At 36.1% G+C, this 16,470-nt stretch overlaps 1 protein-coding gene across 3 annotated transcripts in view; it reads left to right on the top strand.

The window, feature by feature from the left end:
- VAV3 (vav guanine nucleotide exchange factor 3) overlaps positions 1 to 16,470 on the top strand; it is a 166,209-nt gene that overhangs the window by 135,598 nt on the left and 14,141 nt on the right. For all 3 annotated transcript variants that reach the window (XM_040073086.2, XM_040073085.1, XM_040073084.2), the window contains 6 exons: positions 2,337 to 2,473; positions 6,066 to 6,131; positions 9,760 to 9,794; positions 11,562 to 11,678; positions 12,347 to 12,434; positions 15,559 to 15,688. In XM_040073086.2, the coding sequence (XP_039929020.1) occupies positions 2,337 to 2,473; positions 6,066 to 6,131; positions 9,760 to 9,794; positions 11,562 to 11,678; positions 12,347 to 12,434; positions 15,559 to 15,688 (573 nt within the window). The remainder of the gene's footprint in view (positions 1 to 2,336; positions 2,474 to 6,065; positions 6,132 to 9,759; positions 9,795 to 11,561; positions 11,679 to 12,346; positions 12,435 to 15,558; positions 15,689 to 16,470) is intronic.

Here is a 16,470-nt window from a genome sequence, read left to right as displayed (position 1 = left end):
TTTCTAGTGATGTCAAGAGGTGTTAGATCAAGTCTTCCAACACTCTACCTGCCAAGGTAATCAAATATAATCGAAATTGCCATAGGATTTTATAGAAACAAGCATACTGAATTATACACAAGTATTCCAGTCATGATACATTTTGACAGGATTAATTCCATGTTACCTTTTGAATAATTCTGCTAGTTGACACAGCACAATTTCTCCTTTTTTTCCATAGTTATCTTGCCCTGGTTTTCAGAGATGCCAATAGTTACTAGTGGAACAGAACTAAAAAGGACTTTTATTAATGTTTATGATTAATAATTTAAGCACGACAGTATCTTAAAGAACCACCAGGATTTTCATTGAAAAGTATATGATTATCTTCTGAGCATATTCTGACGAGCTCAATCCAAGGGTGGGGTTTTAAGTATATTATATCTGCACGCTAAAAATGTGATAAACGAAATCACCAAATGCATGGTTTTATAATGGGAAAAGTTTTTGGTGCATTTGTTTTGACTTTCATGTGTGTCTCTGAGATGAGTACCTGCTTACAGTTTGCTCGTCACATAATGCAGACCTGTAATTCATATTCTGATGGGGGGTTTCCTTGCATTAGGACAAAGTTGTCAGCTTTCAGCAGACACTTGTGTGCAGCTTTACTTCTGTTTGCCATGCAGTGCATGGAGCATTTGTTGATGCTGAATCAGTACGTGAAAGCCTTCAGTTGAGAAACAAAGTAATGTCTAGTATTTGCCTAATGGCTTACTAATAATTAGGTGCTCATTTTAAGCATGCCAAATAACTTGCAGAAACAGTAAAAGTTAAAGGTGTCATTTGGGTTGAGTAACATAAGAGCTGGTATTACTTTGCTTAATGTTTCATCAGCACTTAGGATTATTATTTATTCTTTAATACAGAGAGGAGTAATTACTGAAGGTGATCTCTTTCATGTTTTGTACAATTTACAGGAGAACATGGATATTTCTGTTTGTTGCACCTAAATTACAGTAGTGACCTTGCAGCAGAAATAAGTCTTCTGTGGGCCTGCTGATCCTTTGTTGTTAGAAAGAAGTTAATGATGACCTTCCAGCAAGAAACATGTTAAATATGGCAGCCCAGTGACCTTGACTTTGCAGCCTGTCACTCTTACCTGTATTCATTAATATACATTCTTACCAAACTCTTACATGGTTAAGATTTGAAATTGATATACACACTTAATGATAATGATTTTGAAATTCCCATGTTTAGTTAAAACCAGGAAAATTATTCTGTAAGTTTTTTTAAAGAGAGAGGGAGAGTAATTAAAAGTAGCTTTGTTGTGATAAAATGCTTTCCTTGGCAGTAGAGTGCAAAAATGCTTTTCTAAAGACCTCTGAATTTTGTTTTCCATAACAAACTCCATTTGTTATGGAGTGGGTGGTGCTTCACCTCATTTCAGGTATTCTTATAGTATCAGAGCACATTCGTTGACTGTAATAATGCTTAAAATGTTGTATTTTTTTTTAAGCCATTAAAAATATAAGAACATGATGTCACAGTATCCAGTTTTATCTTCTGACTGAAGATACATGGACTGCCCCCCCCATTTGATACATGCCTGTGGAGGATTCTTGAAGTGTAGTTATAAATAGGGCTTTAGTTCTTTGTACGAGCAGTCAGAAGTGGGTTGCTCCCTTAAAAACAAACAAACAAAAATATAGATAATATCCCCAGCACAGCTTAGTTGTCTAGATGCAGTCAGTATTGATGTGGAAGGGTTAGTGTGCATCTAGATTTCTTGTCCTGAAAATGAAATCTTCAATTGATTCAGGCTTTGCTACATGCACCCAGAAATGCTGTCATAACATGAAAATTAAAAAATAAAAAATGTGTTGTGAGAACCCTAAAAGAATTGTGATCCTGACTCTTTGGCCATGTTCACATTGGCTGTAGGTTTTTGTTAACACTGTTCTAAAGCAGGCGAGTTTATCCATATTGGTGTCTTCAATATTAATTCATTGCAACCTTTGCCTTGAACTCTAAAGATGGCATTAATATTTGACCCTATGCAGTGGCAGGGGTGCTATGTACAGGGAAGATTCTCCATAGGCATGAAATCAACTTTACCCCAAGAAGGAAGGGGGATAGAGATGTTTTTCCAAAGTAATTATTTTCTATTTGGTTGTGCCTGGTGTAGTGTCAAGTACTTGTGCCTTAGTCATGTACCTGCTAAAGACATCGTGTTTCTTTCCTTGATTGCTCTCGTGGTTTTCAGATTCTATCAATTGTCATTAAGTAAAAATTGAATATGGCTTTTGGGATTTTTTCTGTTTGTTTGTTTATTTATTACTATTTTTTTTTTCCAGGTTTACCAAAAATGCAAGTCATTCGCAACTACAATGGAATCCCACAGCCAGCAGCACAAGATGGGCCACCATTGCATATCCAGATTGGGGACACTATTGAGCTCATTAGAGGAGATGCACACAGCTTATTTTGGCAGGTACTGTATCATTTAACAAATAGCTATATTCTGTTTGTTCAGGTATCAACTTCTTATTGATATATTGCTCTCTGAACTTTTTTCTTTTTGAACAACAACAAAATTCTTTGTGCTTTATCCAAATAAAAGTCTAATACAATTAATTTTGCTTTTAAATTGCCAATACTTCCTTTATGGTATAAATCATCATTCTTGCAATCTTAAAGTCCCAGTGAATAAATCTGCAGGAATGTGACATCAGTGGCAGCCCTAGTGAAATTATAAAAGTTAAGGAGAATGTTTGGCAAAAAAATCAAAGTTTTTGAATTTTCAGTGTCTGGTTCTCTAACACAACATAAGCAAAAACTATGTTGACAAAACCCAGTTGGTGAATATTAGATTTTTAGGGGAGAGAAATAGCTCTGCAAAACAGAACCACACCTAAATTACTTGATGCTGGCTCAAGTCATTTAAGGATAGGGATTTTCTATATACATGGGAAAAGTATATTCTATTGATGGCAAAATTGGCTGTCACGTGATTCACATCACTACTTTTGTTACTAAAATTTCTTCTCAAAGGAGAGCTGTAAGTGTTGAAAATGCTGACTTGCATTCACTTTAACAATAAATGCATTAAAATGTTTCATTTTTCTTGATTGCTTTCTTAATTGTTTGTATTATTGGATTAATGGAAATAGAGCTAAATAGCAGAACTATCAGGAGATTAATAGAACAAGTGGAAAATATCTATCTTCTTGAATTGTTTCTGTGTTGATCTTGATTTTTTTTTTTTTTAAAGCGATAATGATTATAATATAAAAACTCCCTAGTTGATTTAATGAGTTAAGTCAAAATTTTTCTTGTTTGTTTTGGCTTTGGTTTTTCTGCTGCAGTTAGGATGGAATCTTCTCCAAACTCTTCAGGACTGGATCAGTGAACTCTTCCTATGTCACTGTATCATCCTGAACATTTAATAGGGGGAAGTAATAAACAATAGAATTGCTTTATGAATTGAAAAAAATATGTAAATAGATGTACCCCCTCCCAAAAAAACCCTTCAAACCCATAAAGTGAACCAACTCCCCTCCAAAACTCCCCAACCTGTTACTTAGGAGACCATGGGTATTTTGCATCACTACAGATAAAGCTTTTTAAATGACAGAGTTTGGCCTGTGTAGTTTTGTATGTAGGACTTGGTTCTGCAAGGTGTAGAATTCTGATCTGGAGAAGCTGCTCCTGACTTAGGACTGGCTATAAGGTAATCATCTGACTAATACAATTAGTACAAGCCAAAATTACTGCTACCGCGTGGGACTGATTCCCCATTGCCATGTTCATACACATCTGTCAACTCAATTTACTGGAAATTATCTTAGAGGTTGTTTGTGATTATCATGGTGAAGAATTTAGCTAGAATCTCATTGTGTTTAACTAGCAGAAACTAGAAAGTGTGTGAGGCTTTTCCCTAGAAGCCTTAGTAATAGATTTGAATCCTAATGGAAATTGTCATCTCCATTAGCATCATTCAGGAATTTTTTTTTCTCTCTTGTCACAGACAGCTTAATACAGATTTTTCTGAGTCTTTTAATGACATCTACATTTTAAAATGTATATTAAGAAAGAGCCTGCAAAATGCAATTTATACTAAAATCTTTAATTATTCAAGAGGCCTTTTAGGGTAATTTACAGCTGACCCACCAGACTAATATTACAGTGTTTTTTTAAGTTGACAATTTAGAAATTCAAGTGATTGTAATAGAGAAGTATGTGTGCTTTAGGTAAAATGTTTTCATTCTTTACAGCACATCAAATAAATAATACAAGTTACTAAGCAGTGCTTGAGCTGTAGCTGAAGTGTGGTCAAACATGTATTGATAGATATTAATATATTTTGCTCAGTGGTTGGTCTTACTGAGTGTGGTATCATTGCTATTCAGGTATGACTAGTATTGAAAATAAGTATCACTTGCATGGCAGACTGTTTCAGAGCTCTGCTTAAAATTAGGTCTCTACTGGAGAGGGATTCATGTTTCAGGAGTAAATAGAATATATGGATCCAAAGGAAAACCTGTATTCAAGCAGATGATGTGAAAGGAGGTAGGGAAGCTTTGCTGAACACACGTTCAAATCTGTAGGATTGTCATTTGTTTGCACATAATTATTTTTTTAAATATTACTGGTATAAAGCAGTTTTAGCTTAAATACTGCCTGTGTGCTTTTCCCTCTCCTCTGCTGCTCTGCACTTCTCTGTATTTTTGGTTAAGGTGGTAGCTACTGTGTGTGAGAAATTGCATAATGATCTCCTATAGAGAATGATGCATTTGCTTATTGTACTTAGGATAGCACCAATCAAAGAATGTGGTTTTTTCATAACCCCTTGTTATTTTTTTACGTTCAGCTCCGCTCTGTTGAACTTTTTGAGTTCTGTTTTCTGTGGTGGTATTACGGTAGAATTACACATTTAGTATTAAAGAAACAAAATTAACTGAAACTCTGAAGAAATTTCGTGCGTGTTTATGAGGATTTTTTCCCTTTTAATTTTTTTTTTAATGTTGCAGGTATGCCATCAAAAATAAAAAAGAAATGTAAATTGCAAGATTTTAATGCTTGTAAAGTACTTAATCTTTAATGCTTCATCTCATTGCTAAATGCTGAGCATATATATTTACAGTCAGTATATTACATTTAGTGGAGGTTAAGTATTTATGTGCTTTTTAAAAATCAGTTAAATTAATCCATATGTTTGCCTAAATACACATTTTGATGCCTTAATTTTATGAATCTGTGTTCATGAATTTAGTTATGTGCTCTGTTCTACTATGAGACATGTGTTCACTGCCAAATATTACTAGGAATGAAAAGATGTTTTTAAGGTGTTTTTCAAGAGAGCTTGGTTGGTGTTAACTGTGTGTGAGCGGCTGATGCATGGATTTGTGATGATCAGATCACTTTTGGTGCTTACAGGCCAGTGTAAATTGATGGTCCTGCCACTTTGGGAGGGCAGCAGTTGTGCTGCAGAAAAGGCTCAGTTTAGGCTGTGCTGGGTGGATTTCTGCCCCTGGTCTCCCAGTTGTGTGGATGCATCAATTTCCATTGATGTGCATCACTTATGGAACTGCTTAAAGCAGTGTCTGAACTTGGCTGTTGGATCACCAGCTCGGAATTCCCACTGGAGTTTGGTCTCTCAGGTGCTGCAAGCACCACTGCATGGTGGTGTAGTCGTTTTGGGGATCTGCAGAGTGGCAGCTTTCTGTAGAGTGCCAGCTGAGGAGGAAGTAACTGGAAAGGAGATAATTAACGTTAATGAAGATATCAGACACTGGCAGACGTTGACAGAACTGGGAATCGCATCCCAGTCTCCAAGCTCCCTTCTTGCCTCTCATCTCTAAGCATTCAGATCTATCAGTTATAATTATTACTTACTTATATTAAAACCCAACAAAACAACAACAAAACCCACAGAAATACTGAGCAACACTTTATTAGAACAACATTTTATTTTAAAGACTCTTGATATATTTATTGTCCTAAATCCCTGGGTGTGTATTATTATTTACTGTTAGTCCCAATTATGTCTCAAAAATGGATTTTTTTTAAAATTTTCTTTTTAGGGAAGAAATCTAACAACAGGAGAGCTTGGATTCTTCCCAAGTGATGCAGTAAAACCTAGTCCATGTGTAAGTACAATTACTTAGTTCTGTTTGCCACCTTAAAGGAAAACTGCCTAGTTCATTAATTCATCAAGATTAATCTTACCTTACAAAATTCATATTGTTTTTAGTTCCTTGGTGTTTTCATGGTGGGTTCAGTTTTGCTTAAAGTAGAGCGTTCTAATACTTTTGGTTATTGGGTGTAAGTAGGACATGTCAAGAAAACAAGTTTGATAAGCAGGTTTAACTTTTGGGAATATTAATAAATTGAACTGTCTGAAGAGTTTCCAGAGTGTAGATCAAATGCATTTTATGTGAAAGTGCACTTTCTTCCTTCCCCAGCAGTAAGAGTGCTGTGGCTCTAATCTATTCCCCAGTCACTTTGGGTTAGAGAGAGGGATTACAGGCCAAGTAGTAAGTTTAAAAATTGTAAAACTAATATAAAACATTGAACTTGAAACTGCTTGATAAATTTTCTTTTTTCTTTAGGTTCTTACCTGTCTTTATTTCACACAAGAATCTTCTCAATTTAGCAAAGTTTGTGAAAGTAATAAGAAAAATAATTTTGTGATATGTATTCAGGAGTTTTATGTACAGATGTGGTGATGCATTAATATACTATATACTTGTTCCTCCTCTGCCCTCTGTAACATTGTGCATCAGATTACTGGCTTCCTTTGTTGAGGCTAATGGATAAAAACCCATAAATCCAGTAATGAGTCCTAGTCCTTTCTTTGCTTTAAGGCAGTTTTGACTTTAACCTGATTCTCAACAGTTTCATTTATTAGTAGAATTGCTTTTGTTACAGCAATCAAGATATACCACTTCAGTGGCTTTTATAAGTAGGTGGAATCAGCTCTTAGTAGCTGCATTTTGATATTTCTTTGGGGCTTATTGTGCCTTAGTTTCCAGAACAAGTATACATGAGATCCTAAAGAGTATAAATATGTTAAGATACCATAAGTCATCTTTAACACCCTGTATTTCCAGAATTTTATTTGAAGATGAGCACACAGACTGTTTGTAGGCATAGGTACAAATTGTCTTAGATTAAGCGAGAGGAGAAATCTGAAATAACAACAAAATTGTTGTGTGAATTTAGCTTTCAACCCTCCACCCTTTGCTTATTGTTAAATTTGTGAATTTCCCACCCCTTGCGTATTGTTCAAGGGTGGATTTCCCATTCCATGGTGTCACTGTCATTGTGTTGTGTCGTTGGCTGCAACTGTAGCAGCACTTCTAGGAATCACCAATATCCATTAAAAGCACTGGCAGTGAAATAGCTGAAATCAGGAAAAATGCTGTGGGGTGTTGTGGAGGTCTCTTTCTAATGGTAAAGCTTTCTGCTAAATTTTAAATACCCTATTTAGAGGAGTACTGAAAATAACATAGTTTTGCAGAATTATTAAATACTTCTCATGAAATGTTACGAACCGGTGTCAGGATCAGAACAAAAAGATAAATTGATGCTTCACCACTGTTAACTTGGAAGGATGAAATATAAACATGTTATTATGATAAATGGTGCAGTTGAAGATAGTGAAACATCAATCGGGTTTTAAACATGCAATAACTTTTACTGTTATTATTAAGTCTAACAGTCTTTACAACCATCTGATATAAAAATGCCAAGAAACAGCATAAAATCTATATATCAGAAGACTTTAGGAATGAATATTGAATGAAAAACTGCTGAGCTCCAGAATATCTATATTCCAGACTTTTCACAGATGTACCTATAAACAATTTTTTCCCTTTAAAATAAGTAGTATATGTCAGCAGACATTTTATGCACTATATCTGTTTCTGCACTATATAAGTAATATTTGTTTCTACCTAGCTTTCCTCCATTTTTCTAATTTCTGTACAGCCATTGGATACATAGCACAGTGTGAGCCAAGAGCTTCTGGAAAAACATTTGATTTTATCCTTCTTTTTGGCAATGAACAACACTTGTTATATGAATATATTTGTCCATTCAAAATTTACAAAAGCATCTGCTCATCTATAATTTAACTGCTCTGGAGGATGGACTTAAACCATCTTTGAATTTTTTTATCCTTTCCAGTTTGTTAGCACTACTTGACAAATTCAAAATATTTAAGAATATCATGCAACATGTAAAAACTTCGTAATTTTTGAAACTGTGGCCTTGAAATGTGTCATTTGGTTGATCCACTAAAACATTTTTCTTAGGAATTGTTTGTCAGCGTGTTCATAATCCATTAGCTTTTTGCCAAGTCTCCCCGTTAGAAGCAGAGGTGCCTGAGGAGCACCCTTGGTGTCTGCAGGGATGTGGAATGCCAGTGCTGCTGCCAGGGTGACCCCTGGCTGTCCTGGGTGCCCCGCACTCCTCGGGGGTTCACACGCTGCCAGCTCTGCAGATGCTGCTGTGAAAAGAGCCCTTTGTCTGCTCTTTGGGAATAGTGCATGTTGCCTTTTTCCCTCTCAAGAACTAGACTAAAAGACTGTTTAATACTTCTTTAGATTCACTGCTACACAAGCCAAACACATGAGCTAGGTTTTATCACAGAGAACTTTAGTGTGTTCCACACTGAAATTTATTTCAAGGTCAACTCTAGAGACTTGACAGAGATCTTGGTTGATACCTGAGGTCAAGATAGTGGGAGTTGTAATTGATTACAATTTCAATCAATTTAAGTTTATAAGCCTTTAAAATAATATTTTCCTGACTTGATTTGTTTTTTGAAGTCTCTTTTGGTGACATTCCATATATCATGAATAAAAAATCGTGAGAAGAATGTTTCTGTAATTTGTTCCCTATTAGAGTCCAGAAAATAAAACATTCATTGGTTTTACTTGAAAGAAAGAAAAACAAAACATGTTTGCTTACCTAAGAATATGTGACCTTAAGTTATAAGTGTGTGAGATTTGTTAACCTTTCACTAAAATCCATTTTTCAGCACTGTGCATTTCAGACGTTTAGAGGAGTAGAGTAATACTGAGTTATCACACACTAATGGGAGGTGATCAAGATGAAATGCTCATTTTCATAAGGAATTGCTATACTGTGCATCTTGTGCATGAATAAACATTACCTATGCATATGTTTGTCTACATATAACATCCATTTTGCAAGCTGATTGCAGTTTGCCTAATTTTTAAATGTAATTTCATAATCAAATGGCATGCTTAGCAAGATATAGTGCAACAGTTACCCAGGTCAGATACAAAGGAATGAACGATGTCATGCAATATAAGTCGTGGAGTATCCTCAGGTCTCTCTGAAGATTTTAGACCACATTTCCCAATCGACAGTCAAAGGCCACACAGTCCTGAATACGTGAAATGAAGTTTATACATTACTGTAAAATGGTTGCGTATTTTAGTGACACTTTTCTACAATACAGAGCATTGAGCTATTTTGTGTATGAAATTTGAATGTAGGCACTGTCACAGAAAAGCTCTGAACAGTTCTCTGAAGTAAAAATACCCAAAACAAACTGTCACAGAAGAAAAGATATTAAAATATCCTGTGCTACTTCCAGAATGATACGGAATATTTGTCCTTTATTATAAGTTCCTTTAAAGGAAATAGACAAAATAGATCACTTGGATATTGATAGTTAATCTAATTTCTGGTTTTTAGAAAAAAAATCTTGATCCTCGTTCTTTTTATCTTTTGATATCTTAGGTTCCTAAGCCAGTAGACTACTCTTCACAACTGTGGTAAGTCTCTGTCTTGTCTTACAAGAATCTCTGAAAGAAGCAGTCACAGAAAGCAACTATTTACTGCAATTTAATTATATTGCTTTAACATTTCTAGGCTTCAGAAGAATACTGTGTAATGGTTTGGGAAAGCAATACCATGCGTTGCCCCAAAGCATTTCTGATATAATAAAGTGCATAATGATTTTAGTGTTTTGTTTACAAGTCTGTGGCTGTACAGCTCAATCCCAGAGGTCTGGAACAGAGCAATAAGAGATTGTAATATCACACCTGGAAGTATATCTTACATGTTGAGTGAATAAAGGAAGGAATAGTGTTAAATACATCTTGTATCACGAATAATTCTGCATTTCCTTAAAATCCCTCACCAACACTGAAGCTGCAGAGATACAAGTGGCACCTGGGGATATGGTTTAGGGGTGTCTGTGGTGCTGCAAGGTTGGTGGTTGGACTAGATGAATCTTGAAGGTCTCTTCCAACCTTGATGACTCTGTGAAAAAGATGGTGTATCAAAACTGCAACCACTGCTGCTCCAGGGTTTATGAAGTGTGTGAGTTCTTTCCCACAACTCAGAAAAGACATGGTGATTCTGAGAGAGCAGAGTAAGCATCACAAGTGTTCTTTCACTGGTTTTATGCTTTGTCACTTAGACATTAGTTCTGACTTCCTCTTAACTTGCCAAAAGTGAAATTAGGATCACATCTAAACAAATACTGTTTTGTCATAACAAGTCAAGTAAATTGTTTATTTTTTAAAACTGGTCTTTTGAATTAATTTCTAACATTTGGTCTATTTCTAATTTTGTTAGAAGAAAGCATATTACTGGCATGAGTCTTTATCTTCTATGGATTTTTTATAAAGAACTATTTTTTTACTTAAAGCTCCTTTCTAATTGGTTATGATGTATTGGTGTGAAATTTTATATAGTAGTGGTCTGTGGTGATGACAGCCTTTGTAAAATGGTAAGATAAGCATAATTTCCCTGGAAGCTAGGTCAGTTTCCCCAATTAACAGTTTAACCTCTGTTTTTGCAAATGAATGTCTGCTGACAGCCTCTCACGATGCCCTACAGAAACCACAAGGCAGAGCAAGGGCACAAATCCTCTTATGCAGCCAGGCTGCAGAATCAGTGATTTATTTGTCTTAGCTTTCAACACTTAGCTTCAGCTTTTTCAAATTTGGATGGTTTGGGCTGATTTATTTTTTTTGTCTCTGGATGTTGTGTATACCCTTTGCACTATAGCCTTTAGAGGTTATGCATGATTATGAAACCAAATAAAACATTGTCTTGTGTAAGTACCATATTTTCTTACAGGTCTTTTGTTGACCTGATCTACCTCTGGTGGCTGATTCTCCATTCTCTTGTGATAAATCTCCACAGGGAGAGAACCCAGGGAGGTTCAAAGGTTCTGGACCACTGTCGTATTGTTTCACTTGCAGCAAATGATTCAGATAAACCAGTTGGGTTTATGAACTTTTCAAGCCAGTAGTCATTCAGTTAATGCATGGGCTTGAGCACTTGCCTTACCAGATACAGAATTCAACGTGCATGCAAGTACTTTTCTAATTAAGAATTCCACAACCCCCAACTGTGGAATATTTTCACGTTTTATTCCTCATTCAGAAATCTGGAAGAGGCATTCAGTCGCAATGGATGTACTTTTGGTCCCCGTGATACATAGAGTATTTTCACTCTCTATTGCTTATTTAATAGACCTTTGGAGCTTTGAAAGAAATCATAGGCAATTTTTCTTTTCCTTGTTTCAGGTTTGCAGGAGCAATGGAACGATTGCAAGCAGAAAGTGAACTAATTAACAGAGTAAATAGCACCTACCTGGTGCGGCACAGGACCAAAGAATCAGGAGAATATGCAATTAGTATTAAGTAAGTGGAAGTGCAACAAGAACTCCTCAAGAAAGTTTTTCTGTTCTCATTTTTGTCTAGATAGTATTTGAAATAAATACAGAAAATAAACCGCTATTTCCATGATATAACTATATGCAGCCTTTAAGAGAGTCAATATGGGAAAACTGAAGTTGCCATCAAAAATTGCCCGGGATTTATAGAAGGAAAGAATCAATGGTTTTAAAATGCTGATGTAGCAAATTTGGCCTACAAAGATAATGGTGGAGTATGTTGGAGAAGAATAAGCATTGTTTGCAGTACAGTGTGATCTGTTTCATTGACTCCAGTCAGAACTCAAAGCCCTTTGCACCTCAGCCTATTCAGTAAAACGTGGGTTTGTACGTTTTGTGGGTGCAAGTTACCGTTTGCCTTCATGTTGTTTGTCAATATGAGTATAAAAGCAGGAAGTACATGGGAGTTCCCAATTAGGATAAGTAGTTAGCGGTGACTTTTTTCTGATTACAGATTACTTCTTTAGCTTTAATAAATATGTTTGGTTGATTAGATGTCAACTTTGTTTTGGCACAGATATACATTTTGTCTTAAGAATTTATGTGTGTGGTGTTCTAGGGGCATGCCTGCAGGTAATTATTGATTGTGTCTGATTAAAAACACATTTATATTCATAAGTTATTCATTGCCCACAGGTACAATAACGAAGTGAAACACATCAAGATTTTAACAAGAGATGGCTTTTTCCACATCGCAGAAAATAGAAAATTTAAAAATTTAATGGTAAGCATTGATTAGCTTTTTAACTGTGTGAGATTTTGTTTGTAGCTGTTTCTGTTACAGAGAGCTACTTTAGTTTGTGAAATTCCGGAGAGCTATGAGACTGAAAGATTTGGATTTTTGTGTCCCTCCAACTAATAGGATAATTTTTTATAATTACGGTGTTAGCTCTAAGTGATAATTTTATGTGCTTACAGTGACATATTTATTGTTAGGACTGGACTGTGTCCCTTGTAGTGAAGTGGAAGAGAGGAGGAATTTGAATCCCATGTGTCAGCCCACTGTGGAGTTAGGCTGAGTCTGGAAAGGAGAATTTGATGTCTTTGGAAATCTTGGTTTTTAGGAATCAATTGGATTGAAATTTATGCAGCAGCCTTCCTGCATGCATGCTCAAGTATGTGAAAATGCTAAATAAAAATGAAGGATAATACAAAACAAGACCAGGGAGAAGCTTTAAGGAAATCTTAGAAATTATTTTAGTTTAACCACTGGTAACTCTGTAAAACTAGAGCATCCTAGAAGATGGGGGAGAGATTAAATGCTAATCTGTAAGTGCTCATTAGACTAGGAAGAACATAAATTTCTTGATGAAGAATGCATCAAGCTGTTTTTGCACTTGTATCTTCTTTTCACGCTTATAAGCCAGTGAATTGTTTAGTTTTAGGGCTGGGGACTCAGATCTTTTCATTGTTTAGCAGCAGAAGTCGTGGTGTTGCTCACATACACAAGGAGGTGGCTGCTTAGTCTGTGAACACTACAAAGGATTTGTTGGAAGCTGAGCTTGGCAAAACACGGCAGCCAGAGTCCCGTGCTGCCACGTGTCTTCTTACGGCAGCGATGCAGCGTAATGCACTGGGGCAGGGTCCAAAGTAAAGCAGAAATATAAATAAAGGACAAAGTTGGATGAAAAATGAGCAAAAAGAATATGCATTGCATCACAGAATTGAGAGGATGGAAGAAATTTCTGGTGTAAGGCCCTCACTGCTACAACTTAGCCTCAGTAGCATTCAAGTAGGAAGGAATTACTTTATAACACCGATTTAGGGTACTGTGAATTCTGCCCTTGAGAGTTAAATACACAAGTGGTAGTGTAGTGTTTGTACGTGCTGTGGAACAACTGCTTTGTTCTGGGAGGATGCAAGAGAAAAAGTAACAGTGTCTGAAAGCGAAGAGGAGCAAAAGTAGTCTGAGTAGAAGTGGGAGCAGAAGAGAGACAAAGGCAGCATCCATGGAAACATTAAGTAGTGATCTGCAGTGACACAGTGTTTTGTACTGCTTTGGAGGGGAAAAAAGTAGAAGAGCTCTTGTGTCTACTTTTCATAGTACATTTGAAAAACTTTCAGCAGAGTGATAGAAATGTGCTGAGTGTGTAAAGCAGGGTGCAGTGAAAGGTCAGTTCAGCTGCTGCTGTGAATCGGGGTAATGTGACAGGCTCTCGAGGGGCCCCATCCATGCTGGCATGGACTGCTTACCTCACTCATCTGTCTGTAAGCTCGCTACTGTCATTTGTGCAATTCATGTTTTAGAGGCCACTTGTCAGTCAACTCTTTTCATGGAAGAAATTAAAACTTGAGCTTTAAAAGTAACCGAGTCTGTGACATGAAGTGACTTTTTCTTTTTCCTCAGTTTAAAACCATTTTACTTATTTTGCCAACAAACAACATCTCTCCATTTGGAATTCTAAATACTCCTACCAAACAGCACAAATCTTACAGACTTACACTGTGCAAAAAGATAACCAAAGTTTCATACTAATTATTTTCCATTTATCCAGACATCCTGCATCCTACTTTGAATGCTTACAAATCACACACAGTATTGCCTTGGTAATTTGAATGTCTGGGTATTCAGTGATGATATGGGAGTAAATTTTATCACTGAGTATCTGGTGTGTATGATGTGCTGATATCAGCCAGAGAAGCCCACAGAGTTCTTAGTATGACTGATGAAGGCTATTGTAGGCCAAACATTTGGGTAGATTTTTGTGGTGCTGTTTTTTTTTTATTTGCTTGGTTTTTTGTTGTTGGCAGGTTTTCTTTTTCCTAGAAGGAAATCATTAAACACAGTATGATCTCCTAATTTCGACCTAAGCTTGGCTTGGTCAACTCTGATTTTGGAAATCTAAATATAACTAAGGGGAATGGAGCAAAGGGTTTATAGTAAATACATTGCTTTGTGCTTGCATTTCCGAAGAGTGAAATCCCACATTTGAATGGATCAATTGAAATACATTTGCTTTGAATTGTCCAGTCACTTTTAATCTTATTCCAGCTCTGTGTACAAACTATGTGATATTGACATTTCTAGGGCTAATTCAGGTGTAACAGACAATGGCAGGGGTTGAAGATTGCAGAGGAATAGCATGAGCTGTCAGAATTTTGATGGGTGTTGCCTTCTTTAGAGTAGGAATTCGAGTAACTTGTCTTCTTGGTTACATAAACTATTTCAGCTATTCTTTTGTATTTACATATATGAATTTTTGCATTTATATATGTAAAATATTCCTGTGTGTAGCTGTGAATGCATATATAGATGCACACACAGGGAGATGATGAAGGGCACAAGAAGAATCTGAAATGCTGGATTTTTCAGTCAGAGTGCACTCTGTGACAGCCCCGAGCCTGCCCTGCCTTGGAAGTTTTACATCCTCTGTGTATCTGCACCTTAAGTTGCTGTTAACTTACAAGCCATGCACTTTATTTCAGATCTGTGTACTTAGAAATAGATTTGTAGATAAACATCATTTATCATTGCAGAGGAGATTTGAGAAAGCTGAGGCATTTACCGCTCCATCCTTAGCCAGCAGCTGACGTTGCCTTCTGCCTGACTCCAGAAAAGCAAAGATATCCTCAGCCTGACTTAAAGGAGCAGCAAATGTTGGCTCTGACAAAAAGATTTTACTTAGCTGATTTTTGGGGTGTCTTTGTTTTTGTTTAAATTTTTAAAGCAGCAATTTGAAAACTGTCAATTTTTAGGGTACTTTATATTTTTTAAAAATAAGTGTGTTCTATGGGATGTATTATAAAATAAGGCTACTTGCATAATGAAACTGTCACTGGCTGTCCACCAGAATGCTGAACAGGATGCGATTTCAATTTCCAATGAAAATGTTCTTCCTTTCTCAAAGGAACTCGTAGAATACTACAAGCACCACTCTCTCAAAGAAGGTTTTCGAAGTTTGGATACTACTCTTCAATTTCCATACAAAGACTCTGAAAACTCAGTGGGACAAAGGAGTAACAGAACAGGTGGCAATGGTGAGGATTATAAATTTTTGAATATTAATTTCTGCCATATATATATATGCTTATGTGTATAAAGGATGAGGTACTTGGAGCTTCTTCATCTTCCATTTTTGACATATAACCAATTACTATGGCAATGATTGTAGCTAGGATTTTTTGAAGCTAAGCAGATTCAGATCTGCCAGGAGATTTATAAACATGTCTAGCAAGCTTGTCTTACTGCCAAACTTAAAATCTCCCCGATATTCAAAAAGTCTATGAGACATGCTGGTGAGAGATTAAACTGCATCTTGCCTAGTTTCTTAGGAAATTTGCATACGTGCAGCTACAAGTGTTAATATCTGTGACAATTTCTAATCCTTAAAAGGGGATTTAAATAAATCAGTCTTGTAGCATAGCCCTATGAAGTAGCATCTCAGTAATACCAAATAATTGTGTCAAAAAAAATTAGATTTCGTACATCATAATTATTTTTGTGCATGTTTTTTAACATTGAATGTTTATTAGAGTTCCCTAACTAATCTTCTGAAAGTTAATGAACCACTGTGCAATGTAAACAGCAGTTCAGAAGTTGTGAAGTTTAGAAATGAACTGACAAGGCTTGCAATGCATATGCTGTTCTTTATTTAAGCTATTACGATTTAAGTGGATGATTTTTAGGACATGGACAGGTTCAATGTTAATGATAAAACCTACAACATGGCTGGCCTCTGGAAAATATAGAATGTTTCTGTCAAAGAGCAGATATTAGATTTGAGGTTCTGCAGTCATTGGCTGCATCTCTGTACTGTAAC

The sequence above is a fragment of the Hirundo rustica genome, chromosome 9 (genome assembly GCF_015227805.2).
Source record: "Hirundo rustica isolate bHirRus1 chromosome 9, bHirRus1.pri.v3, whole genome shotgun sequence".
NCBI classification, from domain to species: Eukaryota; Metazoa; Chordata; class Aves; order Passeriformes; family Hirundinidae; genus Hirundo; species Hirundo rustica.
Note: the sequence above shows the minus strand (reverse complement) of the source record. Positions and strands in the feature narration are given on the sequence as shown.